General features: G+C 41.3%; 1 protein-coding gene across 1 annotated transcript; it reads left to right on the top strand.

Annotated features, from left to right (window-relative positions):
- per3 (period circadian clock 3) lies at positions 1-17,209 on the top strand. The gene is made up of 22 exons (XM_063911662.1): positions 1-158; positions 3,211-3,565; positions 4,209-4,363; positions 4,497-4,615; positions 8,634-8,832; positions 9,281-9,332; positions 9,623-9,771; positions 9,900-9,978; positions 10,055-10,161; positions 10,374-10,530; positions 11,523-11,631; positions 11,945-12,073; positions 12,167-12,275; positions 12,373-12,484; positions 12,785-12,915; positions 13,025-13,186; positions 13,297-13,548; positions 13,661-14,508; positions 14,621-14,801; positions 14,941-15,127; positions 15,623-15,773; positions 15,860-17,209. Exons 2-22 carry the CDS (start codon positions 3,279-3,281, stop codon positions 15,980-15,982), a joined length of 3,798 nt encoding a protein of 1,265 aa, XP_063767732.1. The 5' UTR covers positions 1-158; positions 3,211-3,278; the 3' UTR covers positions 15,983-17,209.
- The last annotated feature ends 477 nt before the right edge of the window (positions 17,210-17,686 follow it).

Raw genomic sequence — 17,686 nt, 5'->3', positions numbered from 1 at the left:
GTGGTTTTCACGTTGCACAAATGTGTCAAGCACCACGGAGCAAGTGACGATTTAGCTAACGTATGTGACTGGGAAAGCTTAATCAAATAAACACAATGTATCTGATATAATTTAGGTTTGTGGGATATTGAAGCGGAGATACGCGTGCAGTCGTTAAGGTAAATATTTCATCATAGTGTGTTGTTAGCTTGTTGACTAGACACTAGGCTAGTTCACTTCGCCCACGGAGAGAGAAAAGTGGATGTAAACAAATGAAATCGTTGTCTTGCATTATTTAGTCTCACTATGATCGTGTGTGTAATATGTAGTTTTAGCTTCCTAAGAGCAAAATATGACTGACTGTACGTTATTCTCAGTGTGCATTGCTATATAAAGAGTGCAGAGCTGATTAAGTGTTTGTTGCATGTCAGGGTGCATAACTAATTACTTACAAATAGTTGCCTATGTTGCTTTGATACTCTCATCGCATGAATAACTAGTGCAGTTGTCATGTAAAGCAGATGACATTACAATTGGAAGCCCACTTACAGTCTTTGTAGAGCTAGGATAAAAAATGTACAATTGTATATGTTTATTAAGACTTCTTACTGAATGCCATTTGTAACTGGCCATGTGCATGACACTGTGCCTAATATTGTCATGTTATAAATGTCATAGTGGTGGTTGTATTTTACTTTTCTGTGGAGTAGTGGCTGTTTTAAGTCTTAAGGTGTATATGCTGTCACGTCAGTGGTGGTCACTGGGTTTCTTGAGGTAACTGGGTTCACAGATAGGGGGTTGTGAACTGAGAAATTAGTGTCAGGTTTGTTGTGAGTGGAAACAGGCAGTGGGCTGAGGTTCACGCTAGATCAGCTTTTCATTTTTCTAGTTGATGTAAACAACCAAAACAGGTACGCCATGTTGACTCTAAATCCTCTTTCATGTCTTTTGTATTTGTGCCTTTCCTTAATTGTACTGATAATCTTGTCTGTTGATGTGACCTGTATTAAGGAGCACTTAGTATATTACTTGAGATCCCTTGAACCCTAACTCAGGATAGAACTTGTTGTCAGGATTTAGGCAGCAAGTGTTTACACCTAATCTTCCTATGTATTGTGTTTTTAAGAAGATTTTCAACAACATTTATTGCCAAGTAGGTTTGGAGCATACAATAAACCTATTAAGAGGAAATAAACATGCATGCAAAGAACATAAATACAGGATAGAAAATTACATTCCAAATATTAAAACGATGCTATCAAAAATACATACAGTGCAGCATGTGTGCGTTTTATATAAATATTGACATAAAGGTTAAGAAAGACCACATTTGCCAGTCTATAAATATCATTATTGTGATTTAATAACCAAATGTTGATGCCCTGGAGATGTATAACCTACCAAGCTTTTATACCAATTTTGCAGGAATTGAATATTTGTTGTTTGTGCATACATGCAAGCAGGGCACAAAAATAGCAACAGCCATATGCTGGTAGATATGCATGCTCACCAAAAACGCAATGATCTGGTTTGAGTGGCTGGTAAAATTTGAACATTCACTAGACATTTGGTCAGTGGACAGAGAAGTAAATTCTGCACCCTGATTGCAAGTTTGGTTCAGCTGGGTTTAATTCCACGAGACAAGGTTTTAATCAGGAGATCTGAGTGTGTCTGAGGGGCTCTTTGAAATAACAAGATGAGTGCCTTAATTGTTTTTTATTCATCTATGTTGTTTCATCCATTTCCACTTTCATTTGACAGAACCAGAGAGAACATACTGAGCGATCAAACAAACATTTTAGAAACATTTTGGAGACAGATAGTTGACTTGAGGACATCCAAATCAGTGTTTATACCTGTATGTATTTGTGTACATATTTTCTGTATCTGCTTAATACCTATCTCTGTGTAAGATGTTCTCCTTTTTTGTTTTTTTCAACAAATAAACAAGAGTGCAGCACTGAAACAGGCGTGGAGGGAGAGACGAAGAGAAACAGTACATAGCTGTACTTTGACCTGGTGTTTCAATGTAGAAGAAGCTGTTTCAAATTCCCATTTGGCTTGAATTATGAATACTACGCTTTTATGAGAAAGCATTACTGATGTATACACATCATTAAAAGTGAAATAAACATAAATAAATGTAATTTTTGTATGTATGTTCTAATCAACAGTTTTGAGATTGGGAGAGAAGAAGAATTTAACTCACACTTTTGCTCTCTGCAAAATAAAAAAAAGTACATATTACAATGGCCTCAGCTCACGACCGTGGCCGTATCAGGTCAGTGTGTACGCTGTAAAACTAAGGCAAGGCCAAATCTGTATTCATACATCACCGTGATTAGGGGTTTGCGTCTGTACGTCGTACACACACACAGTTTCTCAAGGATGGCTTATACGCTCCAAATTGAGCAAGCTGGTTATGTAATCTTGCAGTGACAACCTGCTTGTTGACGCAGGATATTGTCACTGCCTCCTGGTTTTATCTCACAGTATGACTCCCTCCAATGTCTGTTTCTCACCTACGGTATATTGCAGTTTATTTTGTTTTGTTTTGTTTATTTTTTATAAATAAGATTAGGATAGCTTAGAAGTTGTAAAAGGCAGTTAACCAGAGAAGTATTTTTTCCTTGTGTTGAGTTGGATTTCCAAAAAGTACATTATGAAATATAAGAATTTGGAAATATGAAAACTGTCTGAATTCAAACCCATGTTTAATCGGTCACTCTATATTTACAGTGTAATACGACGTGTCACATCTGTGCTTCTGCGTTGGGTTTGAGGAAATGTAATTTAATTTGGATGAAAGATGTCTTTCTTAAAATGTCTTATATTGTGGTGTGTAAAGACAACAGTTGTACCTGGTGTTTGGGTTATTTATGGATGAAATGCGGCCATGTTTGTGAATATGATAGGAATGAGTCAAAAAGCAGTGAGACAGTGAGATGTTTTTTTACACTTGGAGTTTTTGCACCCCCATACATTGGTGTTAAATATTGGGTAATATTAATGATACCTCTGCGTGATAGCTGTGCCTCATACGACTTCCAGTTTCCAGGAGGATTAGAGTATTCAGTGTGTTCACAACACATTTGTTTTTCTTGGGAAAAAAAGTGAAAGGGTGAAAGAGGTTTCTTATGATCTCTCTTTATTACCTTTATCTCGAAATGCTTAAGGCAGCTCCCCACATCCAACGTGTAGCACTGATTATATTATCCCTTTTGTCAACAGATGGAACCCATCCCTGTTGAACATGTGAAGACCCCTACTGAGGACTTTTATTGGACAAATAACTATTGATGTGTGACCGAAGCGTGGAGATGGCTGGAGGTGACAGCGGTCCAGATGGGGAGGAGCCTGCATTACCATCATCCACAGGAGGAGGTGGAGAGGAGGCGCGGGGGCTGACAGGGCATCAGGGCGAATGGGATAGGATAAAGCGCCTCAGGGGGGAGGAGAGGGGAGATCCAGGTGGAAATGATGGGCAGGAAGATGAGGAGATGACCAGCGGATCGCATGACCTCTCTTCCTCGGCCAATCACAGCCCTAGTAGTGTGACCGGATCAACCTCTGTTTCAACAAAGAGGTATTAGCCTGATTACCTGAGCTCCTACTTACTAACCTATATTCACATCAAACCATATTGTGCCAAGTCGATGCCATGTCCCTTCATTAATCTGAGAGCAAGTTCTAAAATGCTCCTAACGACCACCAGTGTCTGTAATTATGGATGTGCTTCCTGACACCTTTTACTAACAGTTTATTCTAACTTGGGTTTTATTTTTGTTTCTCCGGCTGTTTTATCTATTATAACATGTTGTCACGAAGTTATAGTTAAAACTACAAATAATCAAAAATTATAAATCTTTTGAGCGTCCCACAGCGGAGAAATTTACAATTGTGAAACATATGACCAGTAAGATATTCAAACAGGTTGTAAAAAAGCCAGAATACTTACCATTTGTTTAGAAGAGGTCAGAAAAGCCATTATGTGACAGCATGTATTGATGTGTCTCTGTAAACTGTGATGAATATTTACAAACAGCAGTTTAGGTGGTAATTTTACCATTCACTTGATTCTAAATACTACCGTTAGCTTGAAAAGCTCTAAATGGTTTAAGGCCATTTCTGATCTATTGTCAAGAATAAACTCCCTGAAATCAGCCACAATTATCATTTGCTAAAACACATCTGTTTGCCTCTATAAACTCTGATGGTGTGTGCTGCAGTGAGATCACAGACGACAGAGGGCAGTCTCAGAGAGAGGTAATGGTTACAGTGGCTGAGATGAAGAAAAGGATACCAACAGATAAACGCAGTCGCAGCAGAGCCAGCACTGTGGAGACCCTGCATTACGCACTCAACTGTGTCAAACAGGTGCAAGGTAAAGTGGAAACCTTGATAACGCTAACTATGTGTCATTTATTTCCTTCAAAAATAGTATTTTCTTCAACAATGATTGACCTAATTTGGTGTTGTTTCAAAGCAGAATGTGTTGTTGTGTTTTTCCTCTGCAGCCAACAGTGAATACTACAAACTGCTGATGGGACATGGCCAGGATAAGAGGAGTGATGTCACTGTTTGCACCCTGGAAGAGTTGGAGAGAGTCACATCTGAACACACCCTTAAAAACATGGTATGAACTCTAATGCTACACAACTAGGATGTTTTCACAGCTGTTACTTTTTAAATCTGACTTTCGTTTGATTTCCCTTGTGCTGCTATTTGTTAGGGCATGTTTGAACACAGTAATCTGACTCTGGAATCACCATAAGCGTTGTATGTGTGTAAAGAAACAAAACCAAGGGGAAACCAGTCTAAGTTAACAAAGTAATCAACTGATTTGAACCAAAGCAAACATCTGTAGCTGTGAAAACGCCCTTACACTTGCATCTGTATACCTGCACATGTTTATTTGCCTCACACCTGAGCGTGTGTGTGAGTGTATGTGGGTTTACTGCCTGTGTGTGTGCGACTTGATTTGCTTGTGTGCGTGTAAGTTTTGGATGCTTGCCGATGTCAAGTTTCTTACAAGATCAGCCAATTCGCCTGTGCAACCCGAGTTTTGTATTTGTAATTGAACAAGTTTCCTAGCTTTTGTGATACACAAGGTTAGCATAAAAAAAGAAGTTATACTTTAAACAAATAATGCAAAAGGTGAAAGGATACAGACTTGTAATCAATACATAACATTAAAATATTCAAAACAGTATGTAGTATTCAGAAACTTGCTTACTTCCAAATAAAATGCATAGATGTCTGTGAAACTAATTTTAAATGTTGTAAATAATAAATATAATTAATAAATAAGATTTAAATGACCTTAATTCCTATCAATAAAAATTATACTTACAGATTTAGTCTTGAAAAAGGACTACGATAACACTTTCGCTTTGTTGAGCAGGATGCGATGTGAGGTCGTCTCTTCTGCAATCAGGTCAATAGTTTATTTCAGAACATCCAAACAACATTTGAAAGACTTTCATCCTTTTGGCTATACAGTTGCGATAGAACCCAACAGGCATCTAGTTCTATGTTGAAAATGCAGTAGATATGGTTCTCTGCATCATAAATAACCACAAAACAATTGTTATGTCAAACAAATGTATATAAGGAGAAAGGCTCATTTTTACATCATTTCCATGCAATTACAATTCATTCATGTCTTATGAGTGTAAGTGGGAATGCTTCACCCATTGTACACCTACTTCGTTCAGAATCGGAAGAGTGGGAGGAGAGGACTGTCCAAGCACTCTGAAGATCATCTGGATCGCTGTACAATTTCCATCAAGAACTGACTCATCTGATCGACTTCTCCTTGAGTACAGTATTCTATTCCTGCATTTCTCAACGATTGCTCTTATCCCTTGCAGGACCATGGAGGTCCCCCACAACTGGCTTGTCAGGTGATGACAGCTTGGTAACAATCACATCAATATAAGGAGGTTGTTGAAGTTAATGAGATAAATCACAGGTGGCATTGTTATATCCAGGATCTGATTGGTACATCTTTGACTTCTTCACCAGTGGGACAGGACCCCTCATGCGTCTACCTGGAATGTCAAGAAGGAAACTAACCGTTGTGACTTTGCTTGACATACAATCTGCATACTTAATTTTTCGCCCAATGACCCCATCGTTCACGAAAGGTATCATTGAACGTGCATGATGATGTAGGTTTCAATCCTTTCTGTCTTTTTTTCCTTCCAGCTTTCTCTTTCATGGTGAGTGAAGATCCGCACAGCTCTTGGCCATAGTCCCTGTGTGGGGCCCATATTGGGTTCTGGTCCACTTTACAGCATTTGCGAAGGGGAACATTACATGATACAGTATGAAAAGCCATAAGGATAGCTCATAACACAGTATTCATATCATACCATTGATTACATCTGTTGTCATTTGTATTTAGTTCAATGACGTTTTTTTAGCAGCAGACTTCAGGTGGTACTACCACAGGAAGTTATTGCCCATAAATTAATTTGTAATTGGTAATTAATGCACAAGCAATTAATATGCTTCTTAGATATTCCACTAAAAACCAAAAAATCATTTAATCCGTATAGTGGCATCAGCTGATGTTGCACCAGCCTGACATGTGCTACTACTAAAACACGTTAGCCGTTTATTGTACCAAAAACACGTTTCCCCCTCGCACCGATACACACATTACATGGCCTCACTAATCCCTAATCCTTAAAACGTGCACACACACACACACACACACACACACACACACACACACACACACACACACACACACACACACACACACACACACAAAGCTTACCGATGAAAGGGTTCATTTTTCTCCCTAGGATAAACAGTATGTTAAAGTAGCATTGCGCTAACAGTTGGTCAGCTAACGACAGCTTGACAACAAACTTCCCGGCGCTTCGTCCCCAGATAATACGAACTCTCACACTTGTAGTAACCTTGTAAACATACACACTCGCACAAACACACATTCTTGTACTTACCAATTGCAAGATGCAGCCTGTGTCCAAAGCACTGCAGTCTGGTCCATTGGTTAAGTCCCATTGCTTTGACCATATTTGAAGCGTTGTCTGTTGTTATGCACGTCTGGGCCTCTTCTTTTAGACCCCAGTTGGCCAAGCACTCCTTCAGCCCCATGGCAATATTCTCCCCGGTATGGTCAGTGGGGAAGTATGCTGTCTGCAGGCAGCGGCTACACAACTCGAAGTTGGCGTTGACGAAATGCACGGTCAAACTCATGTAGGGCTCGGTCGTTCTGCTTGACCACAGATCAGTAGTTGACGCATAAAACTCCGTGTTTTCCAGCTCATTTACAACTTTGGCATTACATTCTGCGTAGAGCTGTGGGATGGCAACTTGATTGAAGTATGTGCGGGAGGGCAGAACATACCTCTTATCCATTGTGCGTAGCAAACGTTTAAATGCGTCTTTGGTCACGGTGTTTACAGACACCATGTCCTTCGATATGTAAGTCGGGCAGTGGTAATCTCCTTGTGTCTTCGGCTAGTTCTTTCATAAGGCGTCACACTGGCGAACAATGATGTTATTGTTGGCTGTTTTGCCGAAGTATCGCTGCTGCTTGATGTTTCACAGTTCTTTTTCGCCATGCACTCATCATACAAGTTCAGGTGGTGAATTCTCAAGTGGCGATGTAAATTGGTGGTATTGCCACCCGATGTAGCCACTTTTACACGACATGTTTGGCACAACACCTGTTTCTGGTGTTCATCACTGGCCTCAAATCCAAAATACTGCCAAATGACCGACGTGCTGTTTTTCTTTGCTATTAATTTCGTCGGCTCCGCTTCTGCTCCTGCTTCAGCCATGCTTGAAATTGAATGACGAGCTACACACTGACTTGGGTGGCGAACACGTGATCTGGTCACGCGCAGCCTGCAGCTTTCTGATCAGTAGCTGACACAGAGCCTTGGGCATTCATGTGAAATTATTGACGAAATTATTATTATTGTTCTGCCCTCCATAAGCTTTTGGTAGCTTTGGGTTTTATATGTGGGGAAATACTGCCACCTAGTGGACAGTATTATTTACAAAGTCACACAGGTTTAGTTTCTTTTTCATTGACGAGTTGACCTCAGTTAGAAGAGCACACGGATTCAGCCACTGCCGAAATTCCTCCTCGAAGAGCTACCTTTTCACGCGTGAGCTTTGGACATTATTAGTCTGTAAGTGTCTATCATTTGTTAGTACATTCAATGCCATGTAAATAATTAGGAATATACGATGAATATTAGTTTCTACATGCTCTATGATAATGTCACTTAGCTATGCTAGCTCTCGTGGTATCATGCTATTATCTTCGTGAAATTTATGTATCCTTTGTTTCTGTTTGTTTTCAGTTTTACAAAAACGAATGTCCTGTATAAATACTTGCTTGGTGAACAAAGTAAACGGAAGAAAAACCAACACTTCTTGCCTCGCTTGAGTTCATCAACTTTATTTATTAGACGACAAATTGTAAGCTAGCTATCTAGTTCTGCAAGCTAGAGAACGCAGCACGAGGACTGCATAATTATTAATATGCACCAAGCAAAAACCGCAGCTTTGACGATCCCAAAATCGTGTTGTCTGAGATCGCGATTTTCGGTCCAAAACGATAGATCGTTCAGCCCTAGTGCGTGCGTACATCTGTGTGTGTGTAGGACTCCTTTGTGGTGGTCTTCTCCCTGTCGAGCGGCAGCGTGCTGTATGCGTCAGAGCAGGCTGCCAGCATCCTCTGCTGCAAGAGGAAGTTCCTCTTGTCGGCCAAGTTTGTGGAGCTGCTCTTCCACCGGGATGTCAACGTCTTCTACTCACACACCGCTCAGCCATATCTGCCGCCCTGGAGCAACTCGCATACAGGTGTGTTTGAACAATAGTTGTAGTAAGTTGTAATTTGCTTTTATTTATGTTTTTCTTTTTTTATGTGATTTTTCCATTTATGGTTTTATTGCATTTCTAAAATCTTTAAGGATAATATTTTGTTATATTTTATAAAACAAATAAGAAAAAGGTGAAGAATATTGGATACAGCACTTGTAATAATTAAATACATTTATAAATATTAACAAAACAGATACATGTTAGTATATTCTAAAGACTTCTTATTCCAGGATATATTTAAATTCATGCCATATTGATGTCTGTGATAACCTTAATTTTAAATCGTTTGTTCAAATATGTGAATATATATATATATATAAATATGGCATGAATTTAATATATATATATATATATATATATACTACCGTATTAGTAAATAAAAGGACTTGGACGATAACTAACTTTACTCTGTTCTTTGTCTCTGCAGCAGGAGTTCTGTTCGACTGTGCCCAGGTCAAGTCCTTCTTCTGCAGAATCAGGTCAATATTTCCATCCTTTCAGAACATCATCAAAAGACACTTTTTGAAAGCTTTTCCTGCATCCTTCCTACCCCACTGGACCTCATACAGTTGCAGATAGAACAACTCTGCATACAGATTTACTTTGTTGAAGAATAACATAGATATGGCTTTCGTCTGCATCCATTTAAATGAACTCCGGTTTTAAACAATTGTTATGTCAATACAGTGTTTTATATAAGTTGAGTAAAGTGGCTCATTGTTTACATCATTAATCACAGCAAGAATTACAATGTATTTACATGTTTTAGGGGTGGTAAAGACCGTGAGGGTGAGATGCGTTACAACCCATTTCGGGTAACACCCTACCTGCTGACGGTGCAGGGAACAGGAAGCGGTGTGGAGGAGGAGGAGCTGTGCTGCCTGGCACTGGCTGAACGCATCATCTCTGGATACGAGGGTACAATTATGCACATCAAGAACTGCACACATCTAACAGCCTTTCCCAATGAATAGTAAACAAGTTTCTTATCTACTTCCTTTGACATTTCTCCATTTCTCTGACATTGCTCTTATTCCCTCGTGCAGCACCCCGGATCCCCATGGACAAGCGCATCTTCACCACCACACACTCCCCCGGCTGTGTGTTCCTGGAGGTGGATGACAGGTTGGTAAACACAATCACAATCAGAGTTTATAATGTCTGAGAGTGTTGAAGTTAATTTGATGATTATAATCCACAGGGCTGTGCCGTTGCTTGGATACCTTCCCCAGGATCTGATTGGTACATCGTTATTGACTTGCATTCACCCGGACGACAGACCCCTCATGCTGTCCATGCACCGGAAAGGTAAGGAGGAAAAATATACCTCGTGTTTTGTGGATTTTGACTTTGAACATAAAAGTTATTGGTAGATTAACTTAATAATTGTTCCCCCTATATCTGATCCACCTCAGGTTTCACAAAGTGTTGTTTATATTGAACGGTCAATGATGCATTCTGCTACATCTTCATCCTGTCTTGACTTTTTTTTCCTCTTCCATTTTCTCTTTTATGTGTAGTGTTGAAGTATGCCGGCCAGTCTCCGTTCGAGCACTATCCAGTCCGCCTGCGCTGTCAGAACGGAGACCACATCACCTTGGATACCAGCTGGTCCAGCTTTATCAACCCTTGGAGCCGCAAGGTGGCATTCATCATTGGACGGCACAAAGTCAGGACGTAAGTACAAACAGCACAGCATTAAACCATTTTGTTAGGGGGAGGATCAAATCTATATGCTTCATTAAGGTCTGTGGGTCCCTTATGAGGATATGATTCATGGCTTTGATTCATGCAACGTTTACCAATTTAAAAAATGTTAGGACATTCCCAAGAAATATGTAAATGAGTCCTTCCATTTTGCTTCACATCAAAAAATCAGAAAGCCCTGCTCTGCTGCTCTGTAATATTTTTCAAAGCAGAATAAATAAATTCCACCTTTGTTCTGGGGCAGTTGTGATGTGTGAAATCTAATTCTTGGTTTCTGCTTTTCCATAAAAAGTTGAAATCATTCTATTCCGATCATTGAATTGTTTGGAAGGTACATCAACAGGCAGTGACTGAAAAACGACTGAATAACAGCCTGGGTAATTGAATTCATCTTTATAGCACCTATAGATTGTACATTCAACCTCAACCCTGGTTAATTGGTCTGCTTTAATCCGTGTGTGATTTCTTACTTATATTTTCCGACTACAGTAAGAAGGCTTTTAAAATGCATGGGTCTGTGAAGAAGAGAGAAAGAGAAACATTATGGCCATTGCAGAAAAACAAAAGCCAGGGAAACCTGTCTTCTGCTTTTGTGATTGTTGTTGTTTGTTCTTCAGTTTGTCTTTCTTGGTTTTATACAGAAAAACAAAACAACATGGCCATTTTTTCCCACTGTTATACAATTTGGTTTTGAAACAGAACATGACAAGAACGAACAATATGTGTAGGGCTATATAATTAATTATGGTACCTCCCATTTCAAATGCAACACCTTGAAGTGTTATGTTTTTCAGTGTTCATGCTTTCTCTGTGCTCAGGAGGAGGTTTTGTTATTTAAATGTCCTGACCTGCAAGTGCTGCTACAGCAAAATGCTGGAACAGCACTTGTGTTGCTCAGAGCAGCATTAAATTGAAATAAATCATGTCAAATTTGAGTGAACTTTATTGTCTTTCTTTACCAGGAGTCCGCTGAATGAGGATGTGTTTGCTGCTCCTACTAAAGAGGATGTCCCCGTCAACCATGAGGAGATTAAAGATCTACAAGCAAAGATCTATAAACTATTCCTGCAGGTACATTTTCTCAAGTATCATTATTTGATGCCCATTTTTGGCCTTTTTTAAGAGATTTTATTGCTAAAATATATACATGATATATTAATTGATAGACAAAGCCAGTTGCAATCCTAGACCATATGGATTTCTGTAGATGTACAGCCATTGTAACATGTACCAAAAAAAAATACTTTCATGTGATTTCTCTACTTCCAGTTCATTAGCATTTAGCACAAAGTGAGCACAAGTAACTCTCTATCAGACACATGCAACTCTTCTTGCTGTTTGACTTTTTCTGGTACCTTCACTTCTTTGTGTCTCTTCTCCGCAGCCGGTCCACAACAATGGTTCCAGTGGTTACGGCAGTCTGGGGAGTAACGGCTCTCACGAGCACTACATCAGCATAGCTTCTTCAAGTGACAGCAATGGGAACCTGTGGGAGGACTCGCGCCGGGAACCGGTGAGACATCGCAACGACATCACTCACCGGGAAGCCAGGGGAAATGCTGCTGCCGTGGATACTCACGATGATACATTGTCTGTATTTTTGCAGGTGACTTTGCACCAGATCTGTGCTGATGTAAAACGAGTCAAGAGTTGGCGCCAGCACGCTTATCTGGGTTACAATCACAAAAATGCTCTTCTTGGGAAACGAGCCACAGGTAATGCAGCTCTAATGACAAAACCAAAACATACATTTAATGTTGTAACAGGTTGAAGTATAGTAATATTGCCAAAAATGATTCTTTATGCCTGCAGCACGTCTGCCCCCTGCTGTTTCCAGCCCTGAGGTTGGGGATCACGAGCAAAGCAGGAAGCAAACATACATTCCCTCCTATCAGCAGATAAACTGTGTGGACAATATCATCAGGTATGTGGTAGCAGCATCATAATGCCAAGGATCCTTTGAGTTTATAACAAACTAAAGGAACTTTCTTTATTCAACATCCAAACAAATGTTAATATACCAAATCTTGCCTCAAGGCCAGTTTCCATACAGCTAAATAACATAAGTAGAAGAAAACAGCATAAGTACAGTTAGATTCAAAGTGAATACAAATAGCATCAGTGTTGACATTGTTGGTCCTCAAAAAGCCATTTCTTTACATTACACTAATATTATGAATCATATCATAGTACCCAGTTAATTGTGTGCCATTGTGTGTTCCAGATATTTGGAGAGCTGTACAGGCCCAGCCCTCAAGAGGAAGAGTGACTCTCATTCCTTCTCTTCCTCATCCTCTACCTCAGAAGACAACAAGCCTGCTGAAGCCACCGACACCGCTCGGGCCCGCTCGGATGGTAGAAACACACGACATACACCACACAGTTTACTACTCGTTAATCATTTTGGTAATATTTTTTTCAGAAACAACATCAACTGTTATACTTGTTTCCCCTCACTCTTCAGTGGTTTTGGACAGTGCGGCCTCAGGCACTCCGACATCAGCTGCAGTTGTTGGAACACCTCTGACAGACATCACAATGTCTACTAAGGCCATGAGTGTAGTCTCTGTCACCAGCCATTGTTCGTACAGCAGCACCATCGTCCATGTGCCACAGCCTGAATCAGGTACTACATACTGAATTTATGTTTTACCGTCATTCTCTTTAGGTATTCTTTAAAAAGGGACAAAAAGGACACATAAACCATCTTGAATGTCCTAATTGTTCTCCTCTCAGAGGCTACAGCACTGGAGGACACCCCAATGGGCAGTGAGCCAGCTGATGCTGCTCCGACCTCTGTCCGGCCCGCCTCGAGCCCCGCCACAGAGGAACCAATGTTAATAGGTCTCACCAAGGAGGTGCTGTCAGCTCACACCCAGAAGCAGGAGCAAGAGTATGTGGATCGATTTCATCATCGTATCCTGCAGAGCCCCTACAGCTCCTATCTTCAGCTGGACAACGGCTCCATGGCTCACTCCCACCAGCCAGGTAAGCATTAACTTATAAATGTCCTGTAACACGTGTGGATCTTCTAAATATTGTTTTTTAAACTAACCTCAGCATCTACAATAAAACTTATTTTGCATCCTTCTCAACTCAGGAGACTACCCACCTCCATTGAGCGCTGGAGGGATGAACCGCCCTCGGAGGGGGAAGCCCAGACACAAGCACCACAAACCCCAGGGATCCTCAGACAGCTACGCTTCCCTAGCTGGCCCTCCTCGTCGGGTCCCAAACTCCTCCTGGCCCTATTCAGAGTCCTCCCAGCCCAAGATAGGGGCACTCTACAGCCAAACATCCCCTCTCCAGGCGCAATATTTCCCCATGATTACCCAGCCTGGTCCGGGGCAAATTACCAGACTACAGCAGCTGTCTGGAGGAACCCCCATGGTGCTGCAGCCTCCGGACCAAACCCAGCTCTGCTTCAACATCATGCAGGCTGCTCAGAGCCTGCCGGGCAGTCAACCATTCCAGATGGATCATTTCCATAACCTGCACAATATTCCCAACTTTCCCAACATGCAGCCCATGGCTCCAGCACTGGGCGTCAACCCGTACATTACTCCGGTCATGGCTGTCATCTTGCCCAGTTACCCACCATTCACTCCAGGGTACCCCCTGTCCACTTCTACTTTGCTGCCTCATGCACCCATCACCATGGCAGGCTTTGCTCTTGGTAACATCCCGCTCCCTCAGCCCCCGTTCCAGGCCCAGCCAGGTCCCCTCACTCAGACCAGCCTCAGCCCTCTGCTTTTGTCACCCAGAGCCAGCTCCTCTGTCGGGGAGGAGGAGGAGGTGGCTGGGCCTCAAGCTTTATTCTCCAGTTCTCGCTCCAGTTCTCCACTGCAGCTGAACTTGCTGCAGGAGGAGCTGCCAAAGCCGAATGAAGGGCAGAGCAGTACCGGGCTCAACCATGCAGAAAGCCTCTGCCAACAGGATGCCAACCAGGTCAGTCTGTCATGCATACCCAGTATAAGATGATAAAAAGAACATATCTCTCCCATTGTTTTCTAAGATATACTTTGCTTAGTTCTGACGGTTCAACCTTTGCATTGATCAGGGTGATAACCCCAGTGGGTCAGGGAACCATGATGCCCAGTTAACATCCAGTGAGCTGCTCGACCTGCTGATGCAGGAGGATGCCAGGTCTGGGACCGGCTCCAACGCCTCTGGGTCTGGAGAGTCCAGAGGCTCCCTGGGATCTGGATCTGGCTCCAATGGAACCTCCACCTCACAAACTGGTGAGAGGGAAAACACAAAACTTTTTTTTTTTAAATCAATCAATTGTACATCTTAATACACTTGATGATAATGCTAGTCAGTGATAATGCTAGTCAGTGCTCAGGATCTGATTGAGGCAGATTATTCCTTGTTTTACAGGCAGCAGCAACAGTAGCAAATACTTTGCCAGCAACGATTCATCGGACACATCCCGAAAAGCCTGTAAGAGCCAGGAGGCACCGGCAGAGCAGCAGTGCAGCTTTGACAGTCGGGCGGAGAACTCTCTGTGGGGAATGATCCAGCACACACCTGAGCGGGTCATGATGACGTACCAGATCCACAGCAGGTACATTAGCATTTCCATGATGAACAAAACATGACCTCGAGCTTACCATTAGCATCATAGCTTAGTCTCTCAAACCTGGTTTTAACATGACTAGTAGTAATGGGCTGTACTTACAGTAGTCAGGGTAGCTGCTTAAGACGATGCTGAAATTTAGTCGACAGGTGCCCTCTGCTGACTTGATTGTGTAACAGTTTAATCCTTTTATGCAATTCCACCTTCTCACATCAAATTTTTTAAATGTATTATCTTCTAAGATTAATACAGTAATAAAAACAAAAGCAAATATTTGTATATCATCTTTCATATAAGAAACACGTCACAAAGTGCTTACCAATTAGTAGAAATAGGTATAAATGAACATAAAATAGAACATATTTAAATCAGTACCCGTATTTGTTGCATACAGACAGTATGTTGCCGTGAGTGCACTACCAATCCCAGATGTGACCTAACCTCGCCGTCTTTGCCTTGGATCTCGTCTTTTCTCTCGTCCAGGGATCAAAATGAGGTGTTGGCGGAGGACAGGGAGAAGCTGAGGGTGCTTCAGCCCCTGCAGCCATGGTTCAGCTCGGAGCAGAGACTGGAGCTGGCAGAAGTCCATCCCTGTATCCAACAGCACATTATCCCACAGGAGATAGACACACAGGTAGGGGCCTCCACTCACACACACTCATCAGCAACATATTACACTTTCTGCTCAACACATGTTTTATGAATCTTTGCGTCTTATAGGGTTGTGTGAGTTGCAACGCGGGACAAGGGGTCAAAGTGTCCCCTCCTCCTACTGCCAATGAGAGCCCATCCTCTCTGGAGATCCCACAGCAGGACTCAATCGTACCTGTACTGGACTCTTGAGGGAACCCCTAAAAAGTACCAACCAGCTCTGCCAGAAACCTTAAAAAACTCCCACCATGCGCCTCCCGAACCAGAGGAGTCGACCCCTATGCTTTAGTTTGATGTTTACCATGTATTGTTAAGGCTTTAGAGACAGGAACAATTTCTAAGGACCGGAGGAGATAAAGGAGCTTTCCTCTCAGCAAGCCTAATGTGACTGCCTTTAACGGACCATAAAAATGATACCTCTCTCTTTGTAGTGTTCATAGGCCCTTGTAGGGGTTAAGTTTGTATTTAAAACTGAACAGAAATCGGCACAATGAACCACCTGACACTCAATGGAGGAAGATGTTTGTTGACCCTAAGCATGAGCACTGTGTACACACAGACTCAGGTTGGATGTGTGACAAAGACAAAGACAGTGCAGGCCCTGTTTGAGGGTCAGAGCACACAACAGACTCTTCTTCAGAGACATAGAGTGCTGTACGGATACCACTTCAACTGCACAGAAACGTACCATGGTTGACCCATGGTAGACATTTTTGATGGACACTTACACAAACACACATGTTCTGCTCTGTTCATAATGTTCCTGTCCTAGTCCTGTTAAGTGATTGTATTTGAGATGTTTGTCTATTCCATAGGGTGGATTTTCTCATGTCTAGAACATCTGTTTTTATGTTCGTCCAACTCAGAAACAACATTAGGAGTTCAAATTGAATTTATTGCTACAACACAAACTCAACCCGACGTCGTGTACCAGCACCCCACAGTTACTTCAACTTACCTTTAATGTAAAGACACAGCTTTGATCCAAATGTCCTTAGATCCGGGGTTTACTCACTGGATTTATTTCCTCTTTAGACTCTGTTTCTGTTGACTGGCTGTTTGTTTGTTTGTGTGTGAAAGAGAAAGACAGAGGGGATTTAAATGACCCATTTAAATGTTGTTGCTAATTTTTTCATACTGGCTTCAGATTGCAAGTGTGTGAGGTTTGATTGAGTGTGTGAGTGTGAGCGTGCAATCGACGATGCAGTTATCCAAAAGCGCAAGACAGAACAGGGTTTTCTACCATTTTTAGATTGAAAGAATATTACAGTACAAAGTATTTTATAGAAAAAGGACACAAAACCAACTCCACAAAGAGTACAAAACCAACTCCACAAAGAGTTTAAAAACGCCATTTGTCTTGAATTCAGGGACTTTTGTTTGTGACACAAAATAATGAATAAATGATGTCGTAACATGCTCTTATGTGTGCCAAATGTTTTTAACATTGAATTGAAAATCTGATTGTGACCTTAAAATCAGAAGGCAGATCTGATCGTGGCCATAATTATAATTACAGCTACAGGTAAGTAGTAAACCCATTTATTTTTGGGTTGAATTTTCCATTTAATTTGACACATCAGACATACTGACCTTTCAACAGCTGCAGCTAACTACATTACAGATTGCTGCAGTGCATTGGCTTTACTGCTACCAAGCCGCAGTTATTCTCATATTTGTTGTGTAACCGGTCATTTTGGAAATAATTAACAAAACATGTCATTCAAATTCAAAATAATCCAAAGTATCTTTCTCTCAAATTGTAAATAATGGGCTGAAATTCAGTTTGGGAACCACCAAGTATTACATTGCCCTTCATTTGACATATAGTAGAAAAAACAGACGTAAATAGTAAAAGAATGATGGCTAAATTCCTATTATTGTGCATGCTGGCTC

The sequence above is a fragment of the Eleginops maclovinus genome, chromosome 20, assembly GCF_036324505.1.
Source record: "Eleginops maclovinus isolate JMC-PN-2008 ecotype Puerto Natales chromosome 20, JC_Emac_rtc_rv5, whole genome shotgun sequence".
In the NCBI taxonomy this organism is placed as follows: domain Eukaryota; kingdom Metazoa; phylum Chordata; class Actinopteri; order Perciformes; family Eleginopidae; genus Eleginops; species Eleginops maclovinus.
The sequence above is the reverse complement of the archived record's forward strand: the minus strand, read 5'-3'. Positions and strand labels throughout refer to the sequence as shown.